This window comes from Lissotriton helveticus, chromosome 7 (genome assembly GCF_964261635.1).
Source record: "Lissotriton helveticus chromosome 7, aLisHel1.1, whole genome shotgun sequence".
In the NCBI taxonomy this organism is placed as follows: Eukaryota; Metazoa; Chordata; class Amphibia; order Caudata; family Salamandridae; genus Lissotriton; species Lissotriton helveticus.
In genome coordinates, this window is record NC_136068.1 from 1,572,053,643 (window position 1) to 1,572,076,981 (window position 23,339).

Consider the following 23,339-nt stretch of genomic DNA (forward strand, 5'->3'; position numbering starts at 1 on the left):
CCACCACACAAAAATGTGTTAATATGGCTCCTGATGTGTGGCACATGGCAGGGCTACCATTAAGTCTGGGTTGCATCGCCAGCTGCTGCTGCTGATCCTCAGTCTTGTCTTACTTGTCCAAGGCCTAAGTTAGGAGTGTCTTATATGTATAACACGAGAAGGTTTGGGCCTGGCTAAAGGTTTATTTTGCCAGATCGAAAATGCAGTGTAAACTGCACACACAGGCTCGACAATGGCAGGCCTGAGCCATGGTTAAAAAGCTACTTAAGTGGATGGCACAATAAGTGCTGTAGGTGCTCTAGTAGCATTTAATTTACAGGTCCTGGGCACATGTAGTGCACTTTACTAGGGACTGATTAGTAAATTAAATATGCCAATTAGGGATGATCCAATATTTCCATGTTTAGGGGAGAGAGCACAAGCAGTTTAGCACTAGTTAGTAGTGATAAATTGCAGAGAGTCCTAATACCAGCAAAAATGAAGTCCGAAAAAGTAGAGAAGGAAGGAAACCAATTGGGGGTAAGGCCTCCCTGAGGCTGTCAGGTCTAACACCAAAGTTCTGAATTGTTAAAGAATGAAATGTAAAATCGCGCCTAAAAGCACAAATCGCCAACTACAGCTATCTGGTTGCCCTACACCGGGTCAAAGTCAAACGTTCAAGCCAAAAGAAATGGAGCATGGGTCGGATGCGGTCCCAGATTATATTAGTCTCCTGAAGGTTTACCTTCTTAAGTTTGGTGCCAAGAATCCCTCTAGCTTTGGCAAGGTCTGCGAAGATCAAGAAGAGTGTTGCGAGAGGCTGTAGGCATGCTGCAATGAGCAGGCTGGGTGTCACGGACAGGTGGTCTAGAGCTTTGCGATGGTTGACCCCCGCTAGTGGTAGGTGCTGTAGTGCGAAGAGATGGTCTGGCGGTGCGTCATGCTGATTTCTGTGCAAGCAGCGCAGTCTCAGTGCAAACTGGCCTGTTTGTGGTTGTAAAGAGCCCAAAAGTTTGATTTCAGCGCCCGTGAACCACTCCAAGGGTCCAGGACCCTAGAGGCAGCACTTGGGGGGGGGGGGGGGGGTTAGGAACGTGCTGCAGCTGGATCCAGGGTCTGGTTCATGACGTTGGGGAGTCTTCCATGTCCCTGATGTTCACATCAGGAAGCCAGCAGACCTCCCTTTGAGTCAGTCTGGGGTCCTGGGTTTAAGATGAAGTTGCAGGTCCAGTTCTTCCCCAGGCAAGAGGGCAGTAGGTCAGCAGTTCCTTTAAAACAGCAGTCCTTGTAGCAGCACAGTAGTCCTTCTTCCTTGCAGAATATTCCCAGGTCCAAAGGTGTACTGAAGAATTGGGTTCGGAGATCACCTTTTTTATACCCAGGTGCCCTGATTCTGGAAGGTGAGAGAAGCTTTAAGACTTTGCCTTTGAAGTGCATGGATGGAGTCTTCTGTGTTCCCGCCATGGCGCCAGGCGGCAGTGACAGTATGGGGTTGTTAGGCCCTTTGTGTGAATGCAGAGCACAGACTATTCAGTTGCGAATGAGGCTGTGCTCAGCCCCCCCCCCATCCTGTCAGCAGATAGCCCTTCCAGGCCCACCTAATCATAGACCAGAAACATCATGGGATTACCTGTTCCCATTCAGAAATTACATTTATAAAACTAAATAAGGTAACTCCGATGTTATACTATGGACAAGGTAGGCTTTACATTAGTGAAAAAATAATTTAAAGAGTTTTTTAATACCAGGACATATAAAACTCGAAGGTACATGTCCTACTTTTTAAAGATGATTGCACCCTGCCCTCTGGGCTGTCCGGGGCCTAACTTAGGGGTGACATGTTTATTAAAAAGGAAGGATTCGGCATGGCAAAAGGTTTTTATGCCAGGTCAACGTGGCAGTTTAAAACTGCATGCAAACGGGCTGCAATGGCAGGGCTGAGATATGTATTAAGTGCTACTAAAGTGGGTGGCACAATCAGTGCTGCAGGCCCACTAGTAGCATTTAATTTACAAGTCCTGGTCTCCTATAGTTTCACTTTACTAGGGACTTATGAGTAAATTAAATATGCCAAGTGGGTCTAAGCCAATTTGACCAGTGGTGGCTGGTAGAAAATGAAAAAGAAAGAAAACTTAACCTGCTGGTCGTGTCGCCAGCCGCCGCCTTTCTGCCACTTCTGTCGCAGGAAGCACCCGGGCTCCCCTAAGCCAGTTACAACACTGCAATGCAGCGTTGTGATTGGTCAGTGCTGTGGTTTAGCGCTCAGGCGGGTACAGGCAGCCTGTGCATGTTCTCTGCCCAGGCTGCAATACAGCCTGGGTGGAGAACATGCAAAGGGCACATGACTGTTTGGCCAGGCCAAGACTGCCAGCCAAACAGTCATGTGCACTTAGAGTGTGATTAACACTCCTCCCCCTGGCCCATGCATTGGCCAGCCTCGCCCCTCTCCTCACCAAGGAACGAAAAATAGAGAGATAACGTTCTGTTATTATCATTTTATTTTTCCTCTTCACTCCTCCTAAAGAAGTGGGGCGATGCTCCTCCGCCTTAGTGGAGGAGCCGACCCTGAATTCAACCATGTTTTAAGTGGAGAGCAGAAGCACGTTAGCACTGGTTAGCAGTGATAAAGCTCACAGAGTCTTAAGGCCAACAATAACGAAGTCAGCTAAAAGTGGAGTGTAAAGGCAAAACTTTTGGGGGTGACCCTGGAGAAAGGACGAGTCCCCACTGCTTCCTAACCCGCTAAGAAAGTTATTTTTTGCAGTGCAGAATGTTTTTATTCGCAAATGTAATACACGAAATCCTGCTTCTCTGTTGCCAACCCCAGAAGGAGAAGATGAGGGTGATTTCGACCATGACTGCATTAGTCTCACAGAATTGTGCACAGAACTGAGATCTGACATACTGGATGTTCCCCTTACTGAGTCTCTGATCATGCCCTTTTTGTTGACAAGTCTTGTCTAAAGCACTAATGCAGAATTTCAGGAGCCGCCTATGCTGTGTGTACACTAAGGAAAGTTGTAGAAGCATCTTACTTGTGCCATCTAACGTCCATACAGATGGCTGAACTGATTGCCCTTACCGGAGCCTGCTGTACCTCCGAGGGCTGGCGAGTCTCTATTTACACTGACCGTCATCATGGGATCGGAGTTGTGCATGATTTTGTTCAGTTGTAGCTGCAACGTCAGCTGGAACTCCTATTAGGATTAGGCTTTACGTTTCAAGTTTGTTAGACGCTCTGCAAATACCAAGGGAGATTGCTTTGATGAAGTGTACCGCACATAAGAGCGATAACAAATTTGTCACCAGAGGCATCCGTTATGCAGATGATTGCCCGATATTGTGCTTTTGAGACCAGCACCTTCCATTTGGGTGAATTGTGTATTACAGAAGGAGAGATGGTGTCTAACATGTTGCTGAACACTGTGCATACCTTTAATTAGCTGAGGCAACTATAGAAAAGGTGAAATAGGAAAGGATGGGATTTTTGAAGGATTCTAATTTTCTGTTGTATCCTTTGAGGGGAAAAACCATTCTCCCTGATGCTACCCTGCCTGCAATGATGTGACATATTCATGGTCCGACTCACATGAGCAGAGATGGGATGGAGTCCACCTTCCGATTCTCCTGGTGCAGTCTCCATTTTTGATCAGTGCAGAGAGTTTTTGCCAGCATTGTACCAAATGGCAGAAGCAGAATGTGGGCAAAAGAGTTGCAGTGGCCTTGAAGCACACTGGAAAGTCTGATGGTCCTTTCAACCGTCTCCATATCGACTTTGCAGAGATGCCCTGATGTAACAAATTGACGTATGTCCTTATCATCATGTGTTTGTTTTCATGATGGTTTGAGGTGATGATGGACCTTGCATCATTGGTGTGGGTTTCCCCAGTATTTTCGCCTTTGCCTCCTTTGGTTTTGCTGGGTGTTGGACTTCGTTTTGCTGGTCTCGATGCTTTGGGCACTTTGCCACTGCTGTTCAGCGCCAAAGTCCAAGTGCTCCCTTTGTAAATTGTTGTTATGGATTGGTGATTCCATGATTGGCATATTTGATTTACTAGTCAGTCACTAGTACGTTGTGTGTGCCTAGGGCATGGAAATCAAATGCTGCTAGTGGGCCTGCAGCACTGATTGTGCCACCCACACAAGCATCCTGTAAATGTAACTGGGCCTGTCATTGCAGAGCCTGAGTGCAGTCTGGTACTGCCATGTACACCTGTGGGCAGGGTGCAATGTCTGTGAAAGGTAGGACATGCCCTGATGTGTGTGGCATGTCCTGATAGTGAAATACTGCCAATTTGTTTTTTCACTATAGTAAGGCTATCCGTCCCCCATAGCATAGAATGGTGAGTTTGCTCATAACATCTTATGAGCATTACTGCCCATGGGAACAAGATAGGAAAATAAAGTTTGATATGCCTGAACTCAGAATGTTAAGATGCATCTTTTAGTGAGGGTGATTTTTACATTCTGGGTTTGAAAATACCACTTTTAGAAAGTAGGAATGTTCTTGCCTAAGCATCCAATGTGCCTCTGCTAGGTTGTGTATTGACTGTGACAGAGCTGGGGATGTGCATTTTGTTCAGACATCCACTTGAAGGGGTTGAGGTGTGTCCTGCCTTTCCAGGGTGAGTCCGGGCTGGGCTGAATAGACCTGGGCTGCATTCAGAGTAGGGGTAGGAGATTTCTTTCACACCTGAATGGGCCTGGTCTTCCAAGGACAAAGACAATGCTGTCTCCACCTCCTGCCAGGAAGCTGCACCAGTGAGGACAGAACTGGTTTTGGCTGGGCACAGAAACTCTGCCTCCAGAGAACAAAGGATTTTGTATTATAAAAAGAGGGGCCCAGACCCCATGATTTTAGATCATTTCTGGGAATCAAGAAGGACCTTTGCCAACGAGAAGAGCTGGAGAGACTGAGGAGGAATACTGCTCCTGTGCGGTTTGCTGTCCAGGGTTGGCCTGCATTGGCTACGTTCTGCTGAGGAAAGGGAAAGGACCAGGACTTTGCTTTTTGCTGTGTCCCCTGCTTGAGGAAGATCTCCAAGGGCTTGAAAAATAGCTTGCCTCCTGTTCTGAAATCTCAGGGACACAAAGACTTCACCCCTAGCACCCCTGAACTCCTTTGCTGGGAGTTCCGACCTGCCAAGTGGTGCCTGTAGCTCTTCTGGGCCTCTGGAGGTTGTTCTGGCTGTTGAGAGCTGGAAAAGCAACGAAACAACAAGAAGCGTGACACATCCGTGCCCGTTTCCGACACATCGCTGAAAAAACCGACGCAGCGCTTGCCCGCGGCGTAACTAATTACTGCGCGAAGCATCAAGTGCACCGGTCTCCGAAGTTCGAGATCACCGCACCGATACCGGCGCAAGCCCTGCTGTGTGGCTGCAAGAATCCACACATCGTCCCGCATCGTCGCATTGCACCGAGGCGCCAAGTCTGACACATCGTTGGGGGACGCAGTAAGAAACCGACACATCACTTACCCAAGCAGTAAGCTACTGATGCATCACCTCCTCACGGTAAGGAACCTACACATTACCTACCCTGCGCAGCAGTAAGGAACTGACGCATCACCTCCCCTGGAGCAAGGAACCAATGCATCACCTTCCCTGAGTGTAAGGAACCGAAGCATCCCCTTCCGCGCGACCCTTTATATGTGTGTGCGTGACGCATCCAAGGTCCTTTGTGTGAAAAGTGTTGAATCTGAACTATTTGTACCATTTGAAAGTCATATTTTTATTACTGTATTGTGGATTTTTGTCGTTTTTGGTCTTGTTTGGTTTAGATAAAGATTACTTGTTTCTCTAAACTGGAGTGACTAGGAAGAGGGGTCCCTACTTGGACAAAGGTGCAAACCCTGGCCAACTAGTGACCCCCTTTTCCAACAAGTGACGGCTACGGTCGAGAAGCACCAAAGTCTGTATCACAATTACACTGCTCTCAGTCGGCGCGCCTAATGAGATGGATTTTAAAGTAGTATGTTCTGCGCTGATAAGTGTGATCTCCAAAGCTAACTGACCAGTAGTCCAGCTTACTAAGCAGTAAAAGTTGAAGGCTTTCATTGTTTGGTTCTTCCTTCTACTCCCCAGGGCGATCCCACCTCAGTGAAAGGGGCAAGCTTGCTGTTGTGTTCCAATATTTATCAATAATCATGAGTATCTCTTGATGTACGAGAAATGGGAACTTAACTATAACACCATTTCTCTACCAGAGATACCTTGATTAAATTCATAAACTACATTCTAGCCTTCAGAAATATGCAGGTTTTTAATGTCCGATTTGCTTCACAAGATTGTCTAAATGAACTGAGGGGTCATCTGGCACTTTGATGCATGCTGGAATTGTGGTTGGGCTTGGTTCTCTGAAAATAGCAGTGGATTTTTTCCATTTATATTAAATTATGTGGTAGTTTTTCTCCTTTTAAAGCCAAAAAAATAGAAATGTTTGGAAAAAGAGTTGCGATCCATGAAGTTAATATTTCGGTTTTGATAGTGTAGTGGGATTTTTATAATTGTCCATGTGTTAATACTGTTAAAAGATAAAAAGGAAATGTTTTAATTGGCATAATTTATTTGTTTAGAGAGTTTTTTTTATCTTTGGTATAATGTTTCACTATCCAGCATGTGCATGTCGATAGTCTAATGTTTATGACTTTCACCATTTGATGGAGATGCACATGATGGAGAACTTATTTTACTGCAATATAGTATTTTCGTTAGCCGCCGAGTATGGATATACTTATGATGTTCATTTTTATTAGCTGAGTTGCAGTAATCTTTGCCTCTCGTACGGCTCCAGGAATCCGCTATGGAAGGATGTACCTCAGAGGAACTAATGCTGGACTGCGCGTTCAATGCTTGTGATTTCGAAGGTGCAGGTAAGTCTAGTTTCAACAGTAACTACTGGAAGCTCGTGGTTTCAGCAGTGCTCTAATGCCACTGTTCCCGATATACCAAGAGGGCGGGAGACTGATAAAGCAAGGAATGCATTATTTTTCAAATGGGGTATTGAGAGACTACCCCACGAGAACTACAGAAATTTAAGACTGTGATGGCGGGGAAGGATATCATTTCTCATGGATATTCACTACAGCATCTTCTCAAGTATTTTCAAGATAAAAATGTAAATCTGCTCACAATACGTTTATTTCTCATCAATAGTCATAAGCACTGAATATTCCCGCCTGCCCGTGTGCGCGGACCCCGGAAATAATATAAAATTATATATGGAAATCACATATATCTAGCTCCACATATATGTTTGAACATATATCATTTTTTCTCAAACCAATGCAGCCCCAAACTGAGGCTAAACAATGTAATTACCCATACATATGCTGTATTTGCAAGGATATAAAAAACACATTAGGTCAAATAGTACTTGAACTCTGTGTTTTAATGAGCAAAACACTCTTAAATCCTGAAAATTGCTAATAAATAGACATTGTTAGCCCACAGGCTGCATTGTAAAGCAATAGCATAGAAAATGAAAGCGTTTTCAACAAAAACTGGTACTGTGCCTTTAAGGCAGCCATGACCCCTAGCTTCCCATCATGCCTCAGGGGTGAGAGTTAGGTTAGTTGTTTTTTCCGGCTCCTTCAGTCAGGACCCTGGTTTAACAGCTCCTACCTTTTTTTGGCTTTCTGTCAAAAAATATTACTGATTTTCCTCGATTTTTACTTTCACTCGACGTCTTTTAGGCTTAGAGTGTCAGTGCTACCTTTTTTGACTTTCAAAAAAATAATATTTTTGTCAAAATGCCTTCTTTCTTTGACACCTGCCCTTCCTGTGAAAAGAAGGCCAGGACTGATACACACCCTGTGTGTATCCTCTGTCTCCCTGAGACACACTCAGCAGATTCCTGTGAACACTGCAAGAATCTTTCTAGGAGAACTTCAAGGATAGAGAGAGGATAAGAATATATGGCCTCTCTGAAAGAGGTAGGTCTTCTAAGATACAGAAAAAACGACAGGCGCGAACAACGTCGAGAGAAGTCCCGACTTGTTCACCTTCGGCATCGTCGTAGAAGCTACCAGGGACGACAAAGACGGCGTCGAAGACGAGTCACCTTCCATCAAAGATGAAGACTTCAACGTCGAGATCCAAGGTACTTCCGCCGATGTCAACCAGGCGACGTTCGGCGTCGAGGAGGAGGTCTCCGTTGACGCATAGGAGCTCAACGTTGAGACAGCCGTCGTCGAGGCAGCATCACAAGCCCACGACGGCGAAGCTTCCTCCTTCGACGCCTAGTCATGAGCGTCCGACGTCGAGGCTAACTCCGTCGGCGTCTCATCATCGACGCTCGACTTCGAGGCACCCTCCGTCGGCGTCTCATCATCGACGCTCGACGTCGAGGCACACCCCTTCGTCACTTCATCACCGGCGCTCGACGTCAAGGCAATCTCTGTCGACGGCGCACCACCCACGCTCGTTGTCAAAGCATCCTCTGTCGGCGTCAAAGCATCGACGCGCGACTTCGAGTCATAAGTAGTCGGCTTATCAACACTGAAGCCAGACATCGAAGCAAGTCTCTCCTTCTGAATCCCAGAGGCGTTCGACGTCGAGTCAGAGATCTCCGCAAGGAGAAGTTCAACTGGCCTCTGAGCAGAAAGCTAAGACGTCGAGTTTACAGCTCTGTCGCCAGGTCACAGAACCGTCGCAGCAGAGATCTCCACAGACGGCGTTGGCGGCAGAGGGAGAGTTGACCTCAGGGGGACACTCTAGGTCTACAGAACATTCTCCTGGGAGCAGGAGTCTTACTGCTAGAAGAAAGAGGGGTCCAGCAGATCAGACATCACGGAGTCGCTCAAGATACCGCTCTAGAAGCCTTTCCAGAGAGAATTTGCCTCCAGTGAGCATTTCATCATCTTCTTCAGGCTCCCACTCCTCTTACCGGAACAGGTCCCCAGATGTGGTGATATATTCCTCCGACAGTGAGAGGTCCAGGCACTCTCCTGCTCGTTCGACACATGAACAGAGGAGATCACCCCCTCCAACAAGTTCGCCTGTGAGGAGAGATACTCGGAAGTCGCCCTCCATCAGATTATCACCAAGATGGTACAGGCCTCTCCATAATTGGGTGTCAGACAAAGAAACAGCGGCCAGGCTGGCAGCAGATCGAGACAGGCCAGTTTCCAGGCCCAGAGAACGATCACGCATCCAGGTGCGCTCCGGCAGACGGAGGTCCAGGTCTAGGAGCAGAAGAAGGGAACGCAGATCTCCCACTTTTTCCTCTTCCCCTACTCGATCTCATAGGGATTATTCTCCAACCTTAACGGACAGTCCTCCATCCAGAATATCTCCCGTGGATGACATTTTTACCTTCCAGGACATCTTGGGCAGAGGGGCGCTTAAGCTAGGAGTCCCCATGACAACGCAACAGACCAAAACCTCAGTTATTTTTGAGACTGCACCACAAGTCTGTGCCCAAACCCCTGCTACCCTTGGTTCCAGGGATTATTGAACCAGTCATGGAGGTGTTCCTCACTCCAGCGACAATAAAGGCCACTCCAGCGCAGATTCTCAAGAAATACCGCTCGCCAGAGGAGAATCCACTCTTCCTCAGAGCCGATCCGCCACCAGACTCTGTAATCATTGCAGCGGCGAGAAAATCCCATGCTGTAGCTTCCTCCTCCACGGTACCTCCTGATAAGGAGAGCAAGTCGCAGGATTCATGGGGAAGAAGAGTCTGCAATACCTCCGCCTCCCTCCTAAAAGTGTCCAATGCGGAACCGCTTCTGGGCTGTTATGATAGGTCCCTGTAGGATTCTCTGCAGTGGTTCATCGAGAAACTTCCGCAGGAGGATCGGAAAGACTTTGAGGAGATTCTTTTGGAGGGCAGCCAAGTCTCCAACCAAATCATCAGCGCTGCAGCGGACGGTGCGAACCTCTCAGCGCATGGCTATGCTCACAGAGTGTTTGCAAGAGGGTCTTCCTGGCTGCGTCTTACTGCATTGAAACCGTATCTTGAACTTGCCGTTTTCAGGAACATCGTTGTTTGGGGCAAGTACGGATGAAGAGATGCAGCGGATGAAAGCAGAATTGGACACTCTTAAAGCCGTGGGGCTTGAAAAGAAAAAAGTTTAGACGAAGGTTTCCCCCCTACAATAAAGGCTCTTCCAAGCAGAGGGTTCAAACCCCTCAGTGGTAGAAGGGTCAGGACCAACAGGGGCAGGTGTAATACCAGAGGTGGTGGAAATCAGCGCCAGGGCAACAATCAAAACAAAGCCCAATCTAAACAATGAGTCCTTCCTTCCCCCAGCGCCGTTAACCACTCCAGTGGGTGGAAGCATCGCTCATCATATGGAAGAGTGGCATACCATTACAAAAGATCGCTGGGTGTTAGCTACACTTCAGAATGGATACTGTTTTCGTTTCCAACACCTGCCTCCACCCGTTGTTCCAATGCCAGCATCAAGTCATCAGCTGGACCTTCTAAAAAAGGAAGTGGCGATCCTTCTCAACAAGTCAGGCATCGAGAGGGTGCCAATCTCTCAAAGGGGCAAAGGAGTGTATTCTCGATATTTTCTAGTCAGAAAAAAGGGCGGAAGGCAGAAGACAGACCCATTCTGGACTTAAGAACACTCAATCTGTATGTCAAAAGAGAAAGGTTCGCATGTTGGCGCTTCATGAAATATATCCTCATCTCAGGAGAGGAGATTGGATGTGTTCGCTGGACCTACAAGATGCATATTTTCATGTGCCGATCGCTCACAATCACAGAAGATTCCTTCGGTTCCGGGTGGGGACCTCTCACTATCAGTTCAAAGTCCTACCATTCGGGTTGAAGTCCGCCCCCGAGTGTTCATGAAGTGTGTCGCAGTGGTAGCAGCCGCTCTACGCCGCAGGGGTGTCTTCGTGTACCCATACCTAGATGACTGGCTGTTGAAAGGTCCTTCCCAAGGCAGTGTAAGAAATCAATTTCTGAGCTGCATCGACCTCTGCCACCAGTTGGGTCTGCATGTGAACTTCAACAAGTCAGTCTCACAGCCTACCCAGAAGATACATTTCCTAGGGGCTCTGCTAGACTGCGAGGTAGGAAAAGTGTTTCCTTCGGAGGAGAGACAGTGTTCCATAGCTCAGAAGTGTCAGCTGGTGCTTTGCAGCAAAGACCTAAAGGTGCGAAGGATTGCCTCCCTGCTAGGGTCGATGGCATCCTGCATTTTCCTGGTCATGAATGCCAGACTACGAATGCGTCCTCTTCAGCAGGATCTGGAGGACCAGTTGGGACCAACAGTCAGCACGCTGGGATGACAAAATCACACTGTCAGACGCAGCGAGAGCGTCCATCCCTTGGTGGAAAAAGAAGAAAATATGCAGGACGGAATTCTGTTCCATCAACCTCCTCCTGCACAGACGTTATTCACAGATGCATCTTTGCAAGGATGGGGAGCACACATGGGTCATCTCCAAATGCAAGGTCTGTGGTCCCCCAAAGAGCGTACTTACCACATCAACATGCTGGAGTTGAGGGCAGTCCACTTAGCCCTCAAAGCGTTCCTTCCCTCGATTCAGAGCTCGTCAGTGTTAGTACAGACGGACAACACCACCACAATGTACTACCTGAACAAGCAGGGAGGGACACGCTCATGGACTCTTTTGCTGGAGGCCCGAAACAGTTGGCATTGGCTCCTAGCTCGCAATCTGTCAATCACAGCAGTCCCAGGAGAACAGAATGTGAGGGCGGACGCTCTATGCCGGCATTTCGAAGATAGAGAAGACTGGGTTCTCAAAGACGAGGTAGTCAAAGGCATCTTCCAGTCTTGGGGTCGTCCCACCATATATCTCTTTGTGGACGACGAAAACACCAAAACACCCAATGCAGAGATTTCGCCTCAAGATTCTACCGACCAGGATCGAAAGGGAATGCTCTTTTTATAGACTGGTCAGGGGAATTTGTGTATGCCTTTCCACCCCTTCCGCTGATCCCGAAGGTGGTGAGCAAGCTGACGAACTCGTACACAACAATGATCCTCATTGCTCCCGATTGGCCGAGACAATGGTGGTACATGGACCTTCTCCATCTATCTTCCGCACAGGAAGTTGCCATGCAGGCCGGACCTGCTATCCAAGATGTACAGGAGGAGTCATCATCCCAACCTTCCGTCACTGAACTTGGCAGCATTGCTCCTGAGGTCTACAATACGGCCACCTAGGACTGCCGCAAGACTGCATGTCCATCTTAAAAGAGGCAAGACGTCCTTCCACAAGACATTCTTATGCATGCAAGTGGAAGCGTTTCTATATGTGGTGTATGCAGAACAATTGTCATCCTTTCAAGGGCCAGGAAGAAGTAATTGTTCCTTATTTATTGTATCTGGCTAAAGCAGGGTAGAAGTTTCATTCGATTAAGGTGCATTTGGCTGCTATAACAGCTTATAGGCGTTCACCTTCCCAACCTTCTTTTTTCCAGTTGCAAGCTGTGAAGGATTTTCTGCAGGGGTTGAAAAAGGTTTACCCTCCAATGCGACCTCCGTCACCCCTCTGGGAGTTGAACCTGGTGCTTTCAAAATTGATGGGTCTACCTTTTGAACGCATTCATAAAGCAACTTTGCAGCATATTTCGTGGAAGCCTGCTTTTTTGGTAGCAATCACGTCAGCTCGCAGGGTGAGCGAAATTCAGGCTCTCTGTTCCAAAGAGCCTTACACAGTGTTCCATCTGAATAGGGTAGTGTTGAGAACACATCCTTCTTTCCTACCTAAGGTGGTATCAGATTTTCATGTAAACCAGACCATCTCTCTGCCCACCTTTTTTCCTAATCCCTCCACTCCAGCTGAGAGGGCATTGCATTCGCTGGCCCTGTAAAGAGTTCTGAAATTTTATCTTGATAAGTCCAAAACGATACGTAAGTCTGATCAGTTATTTGTCAACTATGGATCGATCAGACCAGGTTATGCAGCCTCGAAACGTTCTATTTCAAGGTGGATAGTTTCATGTATCAAACTTGCTTACCAATTGGCGTGGAAGACCCTGGGGTTTTCTCCTAAAGCGCATTCCACCAGAGGAAAAGCGGCTACTACAGGTTGTTCTTCATAATGTGCCCATATCTGAGATTTGTAAGGCGGCGACCTGGAGGTCCGTCCATACATTTACCAGACACTACTGTCTAGATTCAGACACTAGAGCAGATACACAAGTAGGCCATGCCTCCTTGTGAAATCTGTTTAATAGCTGATTTTCGGCTATTACACCCTTTGGTTGGGTCATGTGTTTCTCATTTACCTGCAGGTGGTTGATGGGCTTGCTATTCTATTCAGTGCTTATGACTATTGATGAGGATCCTCTGGAAAAGAAGAATAAGTTACTTTTTTTTGAAAATTTCTTTATTAACAGGATAATGCCAGTTCTCAAGTAACGGCGCAGTACATTCTCATTTTATATACATAGTATGTATGTGATAACATCGTGACAGTTGTATACAATCATTTTCATTTTGTTATTTAAGAACGTTCTGAACATAACTCCCCCTACCCTCCCCTCCCCCCCATGGCACTATTCCACTGTACGTTGTGATCGCTCGTGGTTCCAATCTTTCCAATCATGTACACTGCATATTATGGTCCTACTGCATCTGTTTCTGTTCTGGGGGTATATAGTGCTCATCATACATAGTAATCATTTCCCGTGCACTCGTAGAACGTGTATCAAATCCTACCCAATCATGACAAGTCCAATTAGGAGTATTGCGGCCCTAGTGCATGCATCCCACCTGTCTCATTAGATCTATTGTGTGTGGTCCGACTCTGAGTCGTTACTTGTCTCAAATGACCCCAGTAACCCGTTCCAGTCCAGGGAAATGGGGTTCTTCCTAAGTCCCTTACGCTCTTCGCGGTGCAACACTACGCTCTCAGCCTTCCCCCATCTCACCACCTCCGCCCTCCACACTTCAGGGCCCGGCGGCCTAGGTGACTTCCACTTCATGGTCAAGGTACGTTTCGCTAGGAGCAGGGCTAAATCAGTGAATCGTGTGCCTGCACTCTTTTTCCGTTCTGTAGGGCCCAGACCCAGTATGATGTATTCCAGTGTGTTGTATGGTTTGGCGGGAACCAGCCTAGCCCGGTCATCTTGTATCGTAGTCCAGTAATACCCCAGTTTGGGGCAGGTCCAAACCATTTGTACTATACGTGCATCCTCCGCCCCACATCTTGGACATGTGTCAGGTGTGTCTGGGAACATTGTGTGTAGGCGGTGAGGCGTCAGATACGCCCTGTGTAGGAGCATGAGCTGTATAAACTTGAATTTCTGATTTCTCGACACTCTCTTAGGGTATTTCAGAATCCGGTCCCATTCCTTGTCCCTGAGTGGCCTCCCAATGTCTTGTTCCCATCTATCTCGTAAGGGTCGTAACGAGATTGCCCTGCCTTCCCTTATGCCGCGTGTTAACCATCTGGTCAAATGGCTTCCCGACCCCATCAGGTACTGCATTGTGAGTAGTGGATTCGTTGGCGGTTCCAGTCCGTCTGGAGCCCACACCTGTGTGATGTAGCGTTTCACCCCTGCGCGTAGCAGAAACAATCCACCGGGTGTGTGGTGTGTGGTACGAAAGTCTTCGAACGTCATGATCCGGCCGTCACCGAACAGGTCCCCTACTTGTGACACGCCCGAGTCATGCCAGTCCGAGAGCATGAGGGACAAGATTGCCCTCAATCCAACCGGAAGCCCCAGCAATGGGATCGTAGGGGCATAAGTTGACGTGGTACACGTAAATTTCACCGCTCGTTTCCAATATTCTATCGCTATTCGAAGCAGGGGGGGCGTCGACCTCGGGAATTCCGCCCTCTGGAGTAGCAGGGTATGGATACCTCCCCTGCTCCAGTCCATGTTCGACATGCCAATCTCGTGTAGGTTTCGTCCTGCTAGCCAGTAAGCCAGCCATTGCAATTGGCAGGCGAAGTTATATGCCCGAAGGTCAGGGACCCCCATACCTCCCGCATCCGTGGGAAGTTGCAGTTTGGTCAGGCTAATCCGTCGTCTCCCAGAGCCCCAAATCAGTTCGGTCAACAGTGTATTAAGCGTTTTGAATATAAAGGCAGGGACCCTCAGCGGCAATCCAGTAAAGTAGTACAGCAAGCGGGGCAGGACCACCATCTTGGAGATGGCCACTCTGCCCGCCACCGCAAGCGGCAGCGTAGTCCAGAACTGCACTTGTGACCTCAGTGCTCTTACCGCCCTCCCTATGTTGCCATCCAACAGATCCCCTGCCTCTCTGTAGATCTGGATTCCCAGATAGCGGAATGTAGTCTCCGCCATCTGAAAAGAGTGAGGTGCAAAGAGTAAGTGGGTTTCCGCTCTGGTTGTGGAGAAGAAATATCCGTAGGATTTAGGTGCGCTGATTGTAAGGCCTGACAGGGCACTGAAGCTATGAAATATATCAGGAACAGGTCTCAGATCCCCCCCCAAGTCTCCAAAGTAGAGGATAATGTCATCCGCATATGCTGTCACCACATGGGTCACTCCGTTCCTCTGTATGCCCTTGTGCTGCGCCGACTTGCGAAGTCTGCATAGTAACGGCTCCAGAGCCAGTATAAATAATAGTGGGGACAACGGGCATCCCTGTCCTGTACCCTTTGCTATGTCCAATTGCGCAGAGATGCATTTGTTTGTGTGGACCCTTGCCGTCGGGCAGGTGTACAGTAGCCTCACCCAAGTAATATACTCTGGTGGTATCCCAAAGCATTTGAGTGCCACTAACATATAGTCCCATTTAATGGAGTCGAACGCCTGCTTCAGATCTAATGAGATGCATCCCTCCGTGTTCGACCGTCCTGGTGCACCTGACATAAGTTGGTTAAGTCGTCGTAGGTTCATGGCAGTGCTCCTGCCCGGCACAAAGCCGCATTGGTCCGGGTGAATGAGCGACGGAATATATTGGGCCAGTCTTGTTGCAAGAATTTTGCTCAAGATTTTATAGTCCGTGTTTAAGAAGAATAAGTTACTTACCTGTAATCCTAGTTCTCTTCCAGAGGTATCCTCATCAGTCATAAGCAACCCACCCGCCTCCCCAGGTAAATGAGACGTTGTAAAAATGTTTACAGTTTATGGTTGAGCCCTGACTTTCAGGGTTATGCAAAAAACAACTGACCTAACTGTCACCCCTGAGGCATGATGGGAAGCTAGAGGGTCATGGCTGCCTTAAAGGCGCGGTGCCAGTTTTTGTTGAAAATGCTTTCCTTTTCTATGCTATTGCTTTACAATGCAGCCTGTGGGCTAACAATGTCTATTTATTAGCAATTTTCTGGATTTATGAATGTTTTGCTCATTTAAACACAGTGTTCAAGTACTATTTGACCTAATGTGTTTTTTATATCCTTGCAAATACAGCATATTTATGGGTAATTACAAGGTTTAGTCTCAGTTTGGGGCTGCATTGGTGTGAGAAAACATGATATATGTTCATACATATATGTGGAGCTAGATATATGTGATTTCCATATATATAATTTTATATTATTTCCGGGGTCCCCGCACATGGGCGGGAATATTCAGTGCTTATGACTTTGATGAGGATACCCCTGGAAGAGAACTAGGATTACAGGTAAGTAACTTATCCTTACAGTACATGCTTTTTTTGTACCAAGTTTTTAGTTAGGGGCTGTGTCAATTTACTCTGGACTTCATTGACTCAAGTTTGGTATGCAGCATTGGAGAATATTGTTTGGTACCTAGAAGTGAAAGGAAGTATCATGCAAACCATCAGGACATTAAATATTGGGCCACCTTATTTCCTCATTTCCGCCCCCAGCAAGGAGTGAACCCCCTACCACACTTGGATCCAATTATACATTAAGCGTATGATAAACCAGAGCCTTAAAAAACACACACACACGCACACTCTCTCTCTCGTCTTACTTGTACAGAATATAATGTTTTTCTAACACCGCTGGCATCCTCCCACTGCCAGTTACTATTACTGGTTAGCATTTTGTTCACGAATTTTGAGGCTAGAATTTTTTTCAGGGAAGCTCTTGCCGTGAACCAAATGCGCTGTATCTCTGAAAGAACAGCACCTAGGAAAGAACTTTTAACTTGCAACCCCAGGGCATGAAACCAGTTGACTCGCAACTGATATTCCTATTAGCATAGGACATTACAAATGCATTTTTTGAATGATCTATAACATAATGCAACTCCTTAAACTTCTGTCCACCAGGAACAGCAATAATATAGGATTTTTCGAGGCTTATCCAGGTTCTTAGCCGGTGAAATGCTTATAAGTTGGGTACGTATAAACTCTTTACCTTTCCTTCCAATCAGTACTATCTCTTAAAGCATTCAGAAACTAAAATTATTTCCATCACATTTTTAGTGTGGCCTGAATACTAACTACTTCTGGAAGCAACATTTTCTCACTGATGTTTGCTTTAGCAGGTTTTTCAAAAGTTATACATAAATGGTACTTGAGTTGTAGTCTAGAGAAAATGGCACCTGGCAGAAGACGGTAGCAGTGAGCTGTATTGTAGCCCCCATCAATGCAGAGAAACACCTCCCATCTGTTTGCATACAGCTGTTACATTACTCCAGCATTGGAGCTTTCATAGATTCATATGCCTGAATCATTCCCCGTCGTCGAGATGGGAGTCTCCGGTATATAAAAAAGCAAAGCTTAGTTGTATAGCAAACTGAAAAGAGGCTAAGGCCCATTTCCCTCTTGCAACCCATAACCTTTGTTGTGTAAAAGAGACCAAACTTGTCTCTGGACCAATCAGAGCTCCTCACCCTCTAGAGCACTCCTGAAAGAACCTTTTGCCCGTCAGATTTTCTACCGCATGTTGTGCTAGGAAGTCTTTGAGCTCTGATCAAATTCTGCTATTTTCAACCTTTTTAGGAACTTAGTTCTTTCATCTTCAGCTGGATTTGGTAATACTTTGGATTGTCTTGGGATACCTTCTTTGAAGAATGTCTGGGAAAGAGAAGAATGGTCTGTGCCACTTGTTCAAAGAAAAGTGTCTACACTGATGACCCACATGCAGACTGCATTTACTGTCTATACCCGGATCACCAGGCCAAAGACTGCAAAGTATGTCGCACTTTCTCTAGTAAGACTCTGAGGGACGCCTTTTGATATGGCTGCAAAAGCTAAAGTCCAGAAAGGAGGTTACCTCTAGTGACAGTGATGAGGCATCCTCCTCTACGTGTAGGAGATCTCAAAAGAGAAGAAAATCTCCTCTTACTCATTCCTCAGAGGAATGTCCTGAGAAGGCCCTAAAAAAGAAAACACTCATGGGTCCTCTGGGCATAGCCCTTCAAAATCTCAATCTAAGGAAAAGGAGAGTAAAGGAAATACTTCTGGAGAAAAATCGTCCAAAAGCATCTACTCTGAGGCATCAAAGTCACCTCATCATGTCAAAGAACCCTTCAGAAAGCCGTTTTCTATGCCTCCTGAGGAAAAATCTAAAAAACCTGCATCATCGACGGAGAAACCTGCATCGTCGACAACGAAGATAGAGGTAAACAAACTTATCAAAGTCACAATCATTGCCTATGGCGGTGTCCTCTCCGTTGACACCTGTAACATCGACGGCATCGACGACGACGGCAACAGTGACGATGACCCTGTCGACGACAGGATCGTCGTCGACGGTGACGACGACAAGATCGTCGACAGGGACATTGACGGTTACTATGTCGTTGACGGATAGCTCTCTACGGCTGGTGTCGACGACTGCATCGATGACAGCGTTGTCGACGTCGATCTCGTCGGCTAGCTCGTCGACAAAAGAAATTCCAGAAAAACTGGTGATTGTCCGTAAGTGGAAGATTACGCCAGAGGTCACCTCCCCAAGCAAAATTACTCCGCTAGTGCCATCACAACTGCTGGAGGAGGAGGATTCTGAAGAGGAGGATGATGACGGACCCTTAGGTTATGCTAGTAGTCCATCACAACTAAATGTAAAATGTCAGGATGATAATTATGAAGAGGGATATGGAGAGTACCAGAACCCCACGCAACAACACTATCGCCAAGGGTACCAGGAGGAGATGGTTGCGATGCCATCCTCCATGATGATGGATCTGCAGTTTATGCTGGTGGACTATAAAAAGAGATTTCCGCCGACAATAGCTTCTCAAGAAATACCAATCTCGCATCCACATCCATATTCCATCCCTGCTACTCCAGTCAAAAGCAGGGAGTCGCTACAGGAAATTACGCCTCCAACTCCTCAAACTCAGCACCAACAGTACCCGGTCACCACGGACGATGATGACCAAGAAGAGGTGAGAAATAACGGATCCCAACAAGGAATGGGATGACTACCTGATTCCATCTCCGACATCGCCCACGCCAGTACCTGCTGATTCTCCGCCGGTGGATATTGGTGGATTCCATAATTTGATGGAAAGGGTTGCGAAGATATTCCAGCTTCCAATGACTACAACACAGACGGTATGCTTCCTATATGATTTTAAAGAGCCATACCATAAGTCTGTTCGAGCTATACCAATTGTTAACCATGTGTGGGAGGAAGGCTTAAAGGTGATGAAGACACTGATGACAGTCACACCGGTGCTCGCTAGATTGGAAAAGAAATATAAGGCCCCTTTGGACGCACCAGCGTATTTACTGGGCCATCCTAAGCTGGATTCTGTAATTTCTCAAGCGGCGCAACAGAAATCTAACAATCCATCTGCGCCTACATCAGCACCTCCTGACAGAGAGAGAAGACGTTTAGACAATGCGGGAAAAAGGTTTTCCTCTGTCGGCTCTCCTGGCCATTCTGGGCAGATACGACAGACAGATGTGGTGTGATATGACTCCATACATGGACCTCATTCTGGAAGACAACAGACAAGAAGCAAAGAAGGTTCTTCAGGAGGGAGAGAGGACTTCGGCTGAAGTCATTGACTGTGCGATGGATATCACGACCACAGCCTTTCGCTCCCTGGGAGGTGCAGCAGTCCTGCGACCCCAAGGTTGGTTACGAGCAACGGACTTTAGACCAGAGGTCCAAAATAAAATTCTAGATCTACCATTCGATGGAGAAGATTTGTTTGGAAAGCAAGTAGATGAGGCCCTTCAGGGTATCAAGAAAGATACAAAGACCCATGGTACATTACCGTAAAGTGACCTTTCGAGGCACCCGAGGAAGAGGCAACCATCCTTTAGAGGGGGTTACCAACAGGGAAGATACCCCTCTTATTCCTCATCATCACAACAATACCGTCACTGTCTCTGACAGTATGGGCAGAGACAGTCAGGGAGCCATGCTAAGTCAGCTCCTAGAGGACGAGGTGGTTGTCAGGGAAAAGACAATAACGGAAGACAATGACAACCTCCGGTATCCGGCTTCATGTATTCCTTCCCCTCCGCAAGTTCCCTTGGGTGGAAGAGTTACTTCCCATCTACATCATTGGCAGAAAATAATGACGGACAAATGGGTCCTCAATATCATACAATTCGGACATACTCTAGAATCTCTTCAATTCCCCCCTTGGAATCCGCCTACAGGTCAAGAGATCAAACCTTTATCTCAAATGCGCCGGGGGATTCGGACAATGCTCGGAAAGGGAGCATTAGAACCAGTGCCCATCTCCCAGAAAGGGAAGGGATTTTATTTCCCGTTTCTTCCTGGTCCGTAAGAATACTCTCCAATGGTGTCCAATTCTAGACCTGAGATCTCTGAATACTTACCTCAAGAAGCAGTCTTTCCGAATGGTGACCCTTCAAGACATTCTGCTACTCTTGAACCCGAGGGATCATATGACCACCCTAGACTTGCAAGATGCAAATTTTCATATCCCCATTCATCCTTCCCACAGAATATATCTTCGGTTTACAGTGGCCGGAGACCATTACCAGTTCAAAGTGCTGCCATTTGGCCTCAAGTCTGCCCCGAGAATTTTTACAAAATGTCTGGCGCCAGTGGCAGCCTTTCTCAGAAAACGAAAACACCATATTTCCATACCTGGATGACTGGTTGATAAAAGCACCATTGGAAACTTCAGCTCAAACTTCAACTATGGCATGCATACCGTTGTTTGCCAAACTGGGACTGACTTTGAATGTGGAAAAATCATCCCTTCAACCTTCAAGAAAGATTACATTCCTAGGGGCGATTATGGACATTTTAGTAAACAAAGGAATTCCCTCTACAGAGAGGCAACTGGGGCTTGTAACTCTGGCCAAAGAGTTCGTGAGTAAAGTGTCTTTCAGTACGCAAATGCAAGTCGCTGCTGGGAACGATGTCCTCTTGCATACCTCTCATTCCTTTTTGCCGACTAAAAATGTGCCCATTGCAGGAGGAGCACCAGGCAGAGGGATACTTTGAGGACAAAGTGAAAGTCACGCTGGCTATGATGCAGGCAGTAACATGGTGGACCCAAAGCAGAAACATATCGGTGGGTCTTTCCTTCCTTACCGATCCAGCTCCATTGGTGATTACCACGGATGCATCTCTGGAAGGATAGGGAGCAGTCCTTCAGGATCTGCAGTTCAGCGGTCGATGGAAATACAGCAACTTCACATCAACTTGCTGGAGCACAGGGCAGTGGGCTTAGCGCTACTGGCTTTTCTTCCAAGAATTCAGGGAACGTCTGTTTTAGTGAGAACAGACAACACAACCGCGATGCACTATCTCAACAAGCAGGGAGGTACAAGATCACTCTCCTTGTCGCGAGATGCACAAAAGATATGGAAGTGGGCTGTGGAGCACGGAGTATCTCTAAAGGCAGAGCACCTTCCAGGAGATCAGAACATCAAAGCAGACTGAAATCGACCTGCCACGAGTGGGAATTCAACCAGGACATATTACAAAGAGTCTTCTGCGAATGGGGAGTTCCAACACTGGATCTGCTTGCAACATCCCAGAACAATAAATGCCAGTTCTTCGCAAGTTGGCGTCACCAACGGGGATCTTGGGGGGGAATGCGTTTTTGATGGCCTGGTCAGGCGTCTTTGCCTATGCCTTTCCCCCGATTCTTCTCCTGCCATGTGTGCTCACAAAGATAAGGAAGGAACGGTGCAAAGTAATACTGATCGCTCCCTGGTGGCCCACGCAACACTGGTTTGCAGAGTTGCTCCTGTTGGAGAATCATCCAATTCGTCTGCAGCCGATACCATCACTCTTGACAATGTAACCGGGGACAAGTGCTTCATCCAGACCCGAAATCTCTGCGATTAGCGGCTTGGCTCCTGAATACCACGAATTTCACCAATTAGAGATTTCTGCAGAATGCAGGGATATACTGTCAATGGCCAGGGGGCGGAGAGTACAAACAGAACGTATAGGATGAAATTGGAAAAGATTCCGTTTGTGGTGCCAGGAAAACAATCTCCATCATCTGAATTCAGCGGCACATCAAATTATGCCATATATCCTAATGCAAGCGAAATCTAGGTTGGCCCATGCGTTAAGGTAAATCTGGCTGCGATTTCTCGACATAGGAGGACTTCGTCAGGTCCATCTCTGTGGTCGGAAAGAATTGTAAAACATTTCATGAGGGGATTATTTAGGACCTTCCCTCCTATAAGACCCCCACCACCGCTCTGGCAGTTGAACATTGTTCTACCCCAACTGATGAAACAGCCCTTCGAGCCAATTCACAGGGCGGATCTAAAATTCTTATCCTGGATAGTGGCTCTTCTGATAGCTCTCACGTCAGCCAGGAGAGTTGAGGAAATACAAGCTCTCACAATTCAGGAACCATTTCTACAATTTAGGGAGGACAGGATTGTCCTCAGGACTAATCCCAAATTCATTCCAAAGGTACCAATCGATTTTCACCTAAATTAACCGTTGATCCTTAAGAGGTTTTTTCCTCAACCTTCGACAGCAGCGGAAAAGGCTCTCCATTCTTTAGATGTTCAGCGTTGTCTGAAGTTTTACTTGCAAAGAACCAAGCCTTTCAGGAAGTCTTCCTAATTGTTTTCTGTTTTTTTTGCCCCCCGGAAAGCGTTTCCGTTGTCAATACAGTGAATTGCCTGATGGATTTTAAGTGCAATACAGTACTGTCATCAGGCGACCGGGAAGCTGTTGAATGCACGTGTACGTGCACATTCTACAAGAGCAGTGTCCACTTCCACTGCTTTATTTGCGGTTGTACCTATCCAGGATATCTGCAGGGCTGCTACCTGGAAGAGTATGCATACTTTCACCAGACATTACTGCCTTGATGCACCTGCAGAGAAGGACGTGGCAGTGGGACAAGCAGTGCTGAGGAACCTTTTTCAGTAACCGTGAGCATTCTTTACCATCCCTCATTCCTTTTGTTGGTGATATAAGCACATTTTATTGTTATATGCTGTATTATATATGATTTATGAACATTTATCTATATGTATTTATATACGACTACTGCTATTGTCAGATGACACAGGTTGCCTAGTTTGTGGTGTTAGGTGACAAGAAATGTGCTATAATTTACTG

At 46.9% G+C, this 23,339-nt stretch overlaps 1 protein-coding gene across 11 annotated transcripts in view; it reads left to right on the top strand.

The window, feature by feature from the left end:
* Positions 1 to 23,339, top strand: part of KASH5 (KASH domain containing 5) — a 3,089,192-nt gene that overhangs the window by 9,775 nt on the left and 3,056,078 nt on the right. For 10 of the 11 annotated variants that reach the window (XM_078655096.1, XM_078655092.1, XM_078655090.1 and 7 more), the window contains exon 2: positions 6,775 to 6,853. In XM_078655096.1, coding sequence (XP_078511222.1) covers positions 6,775 to 6,853 — 79 coding nt within the window. Of the gene's footprint in view, positions 1 to 6,736; positions 6,854 to 23,339 lie in introns of all 11 variants that reach the window. The other variant, XM_078655089.1, reaches the window with a different exon arrangement.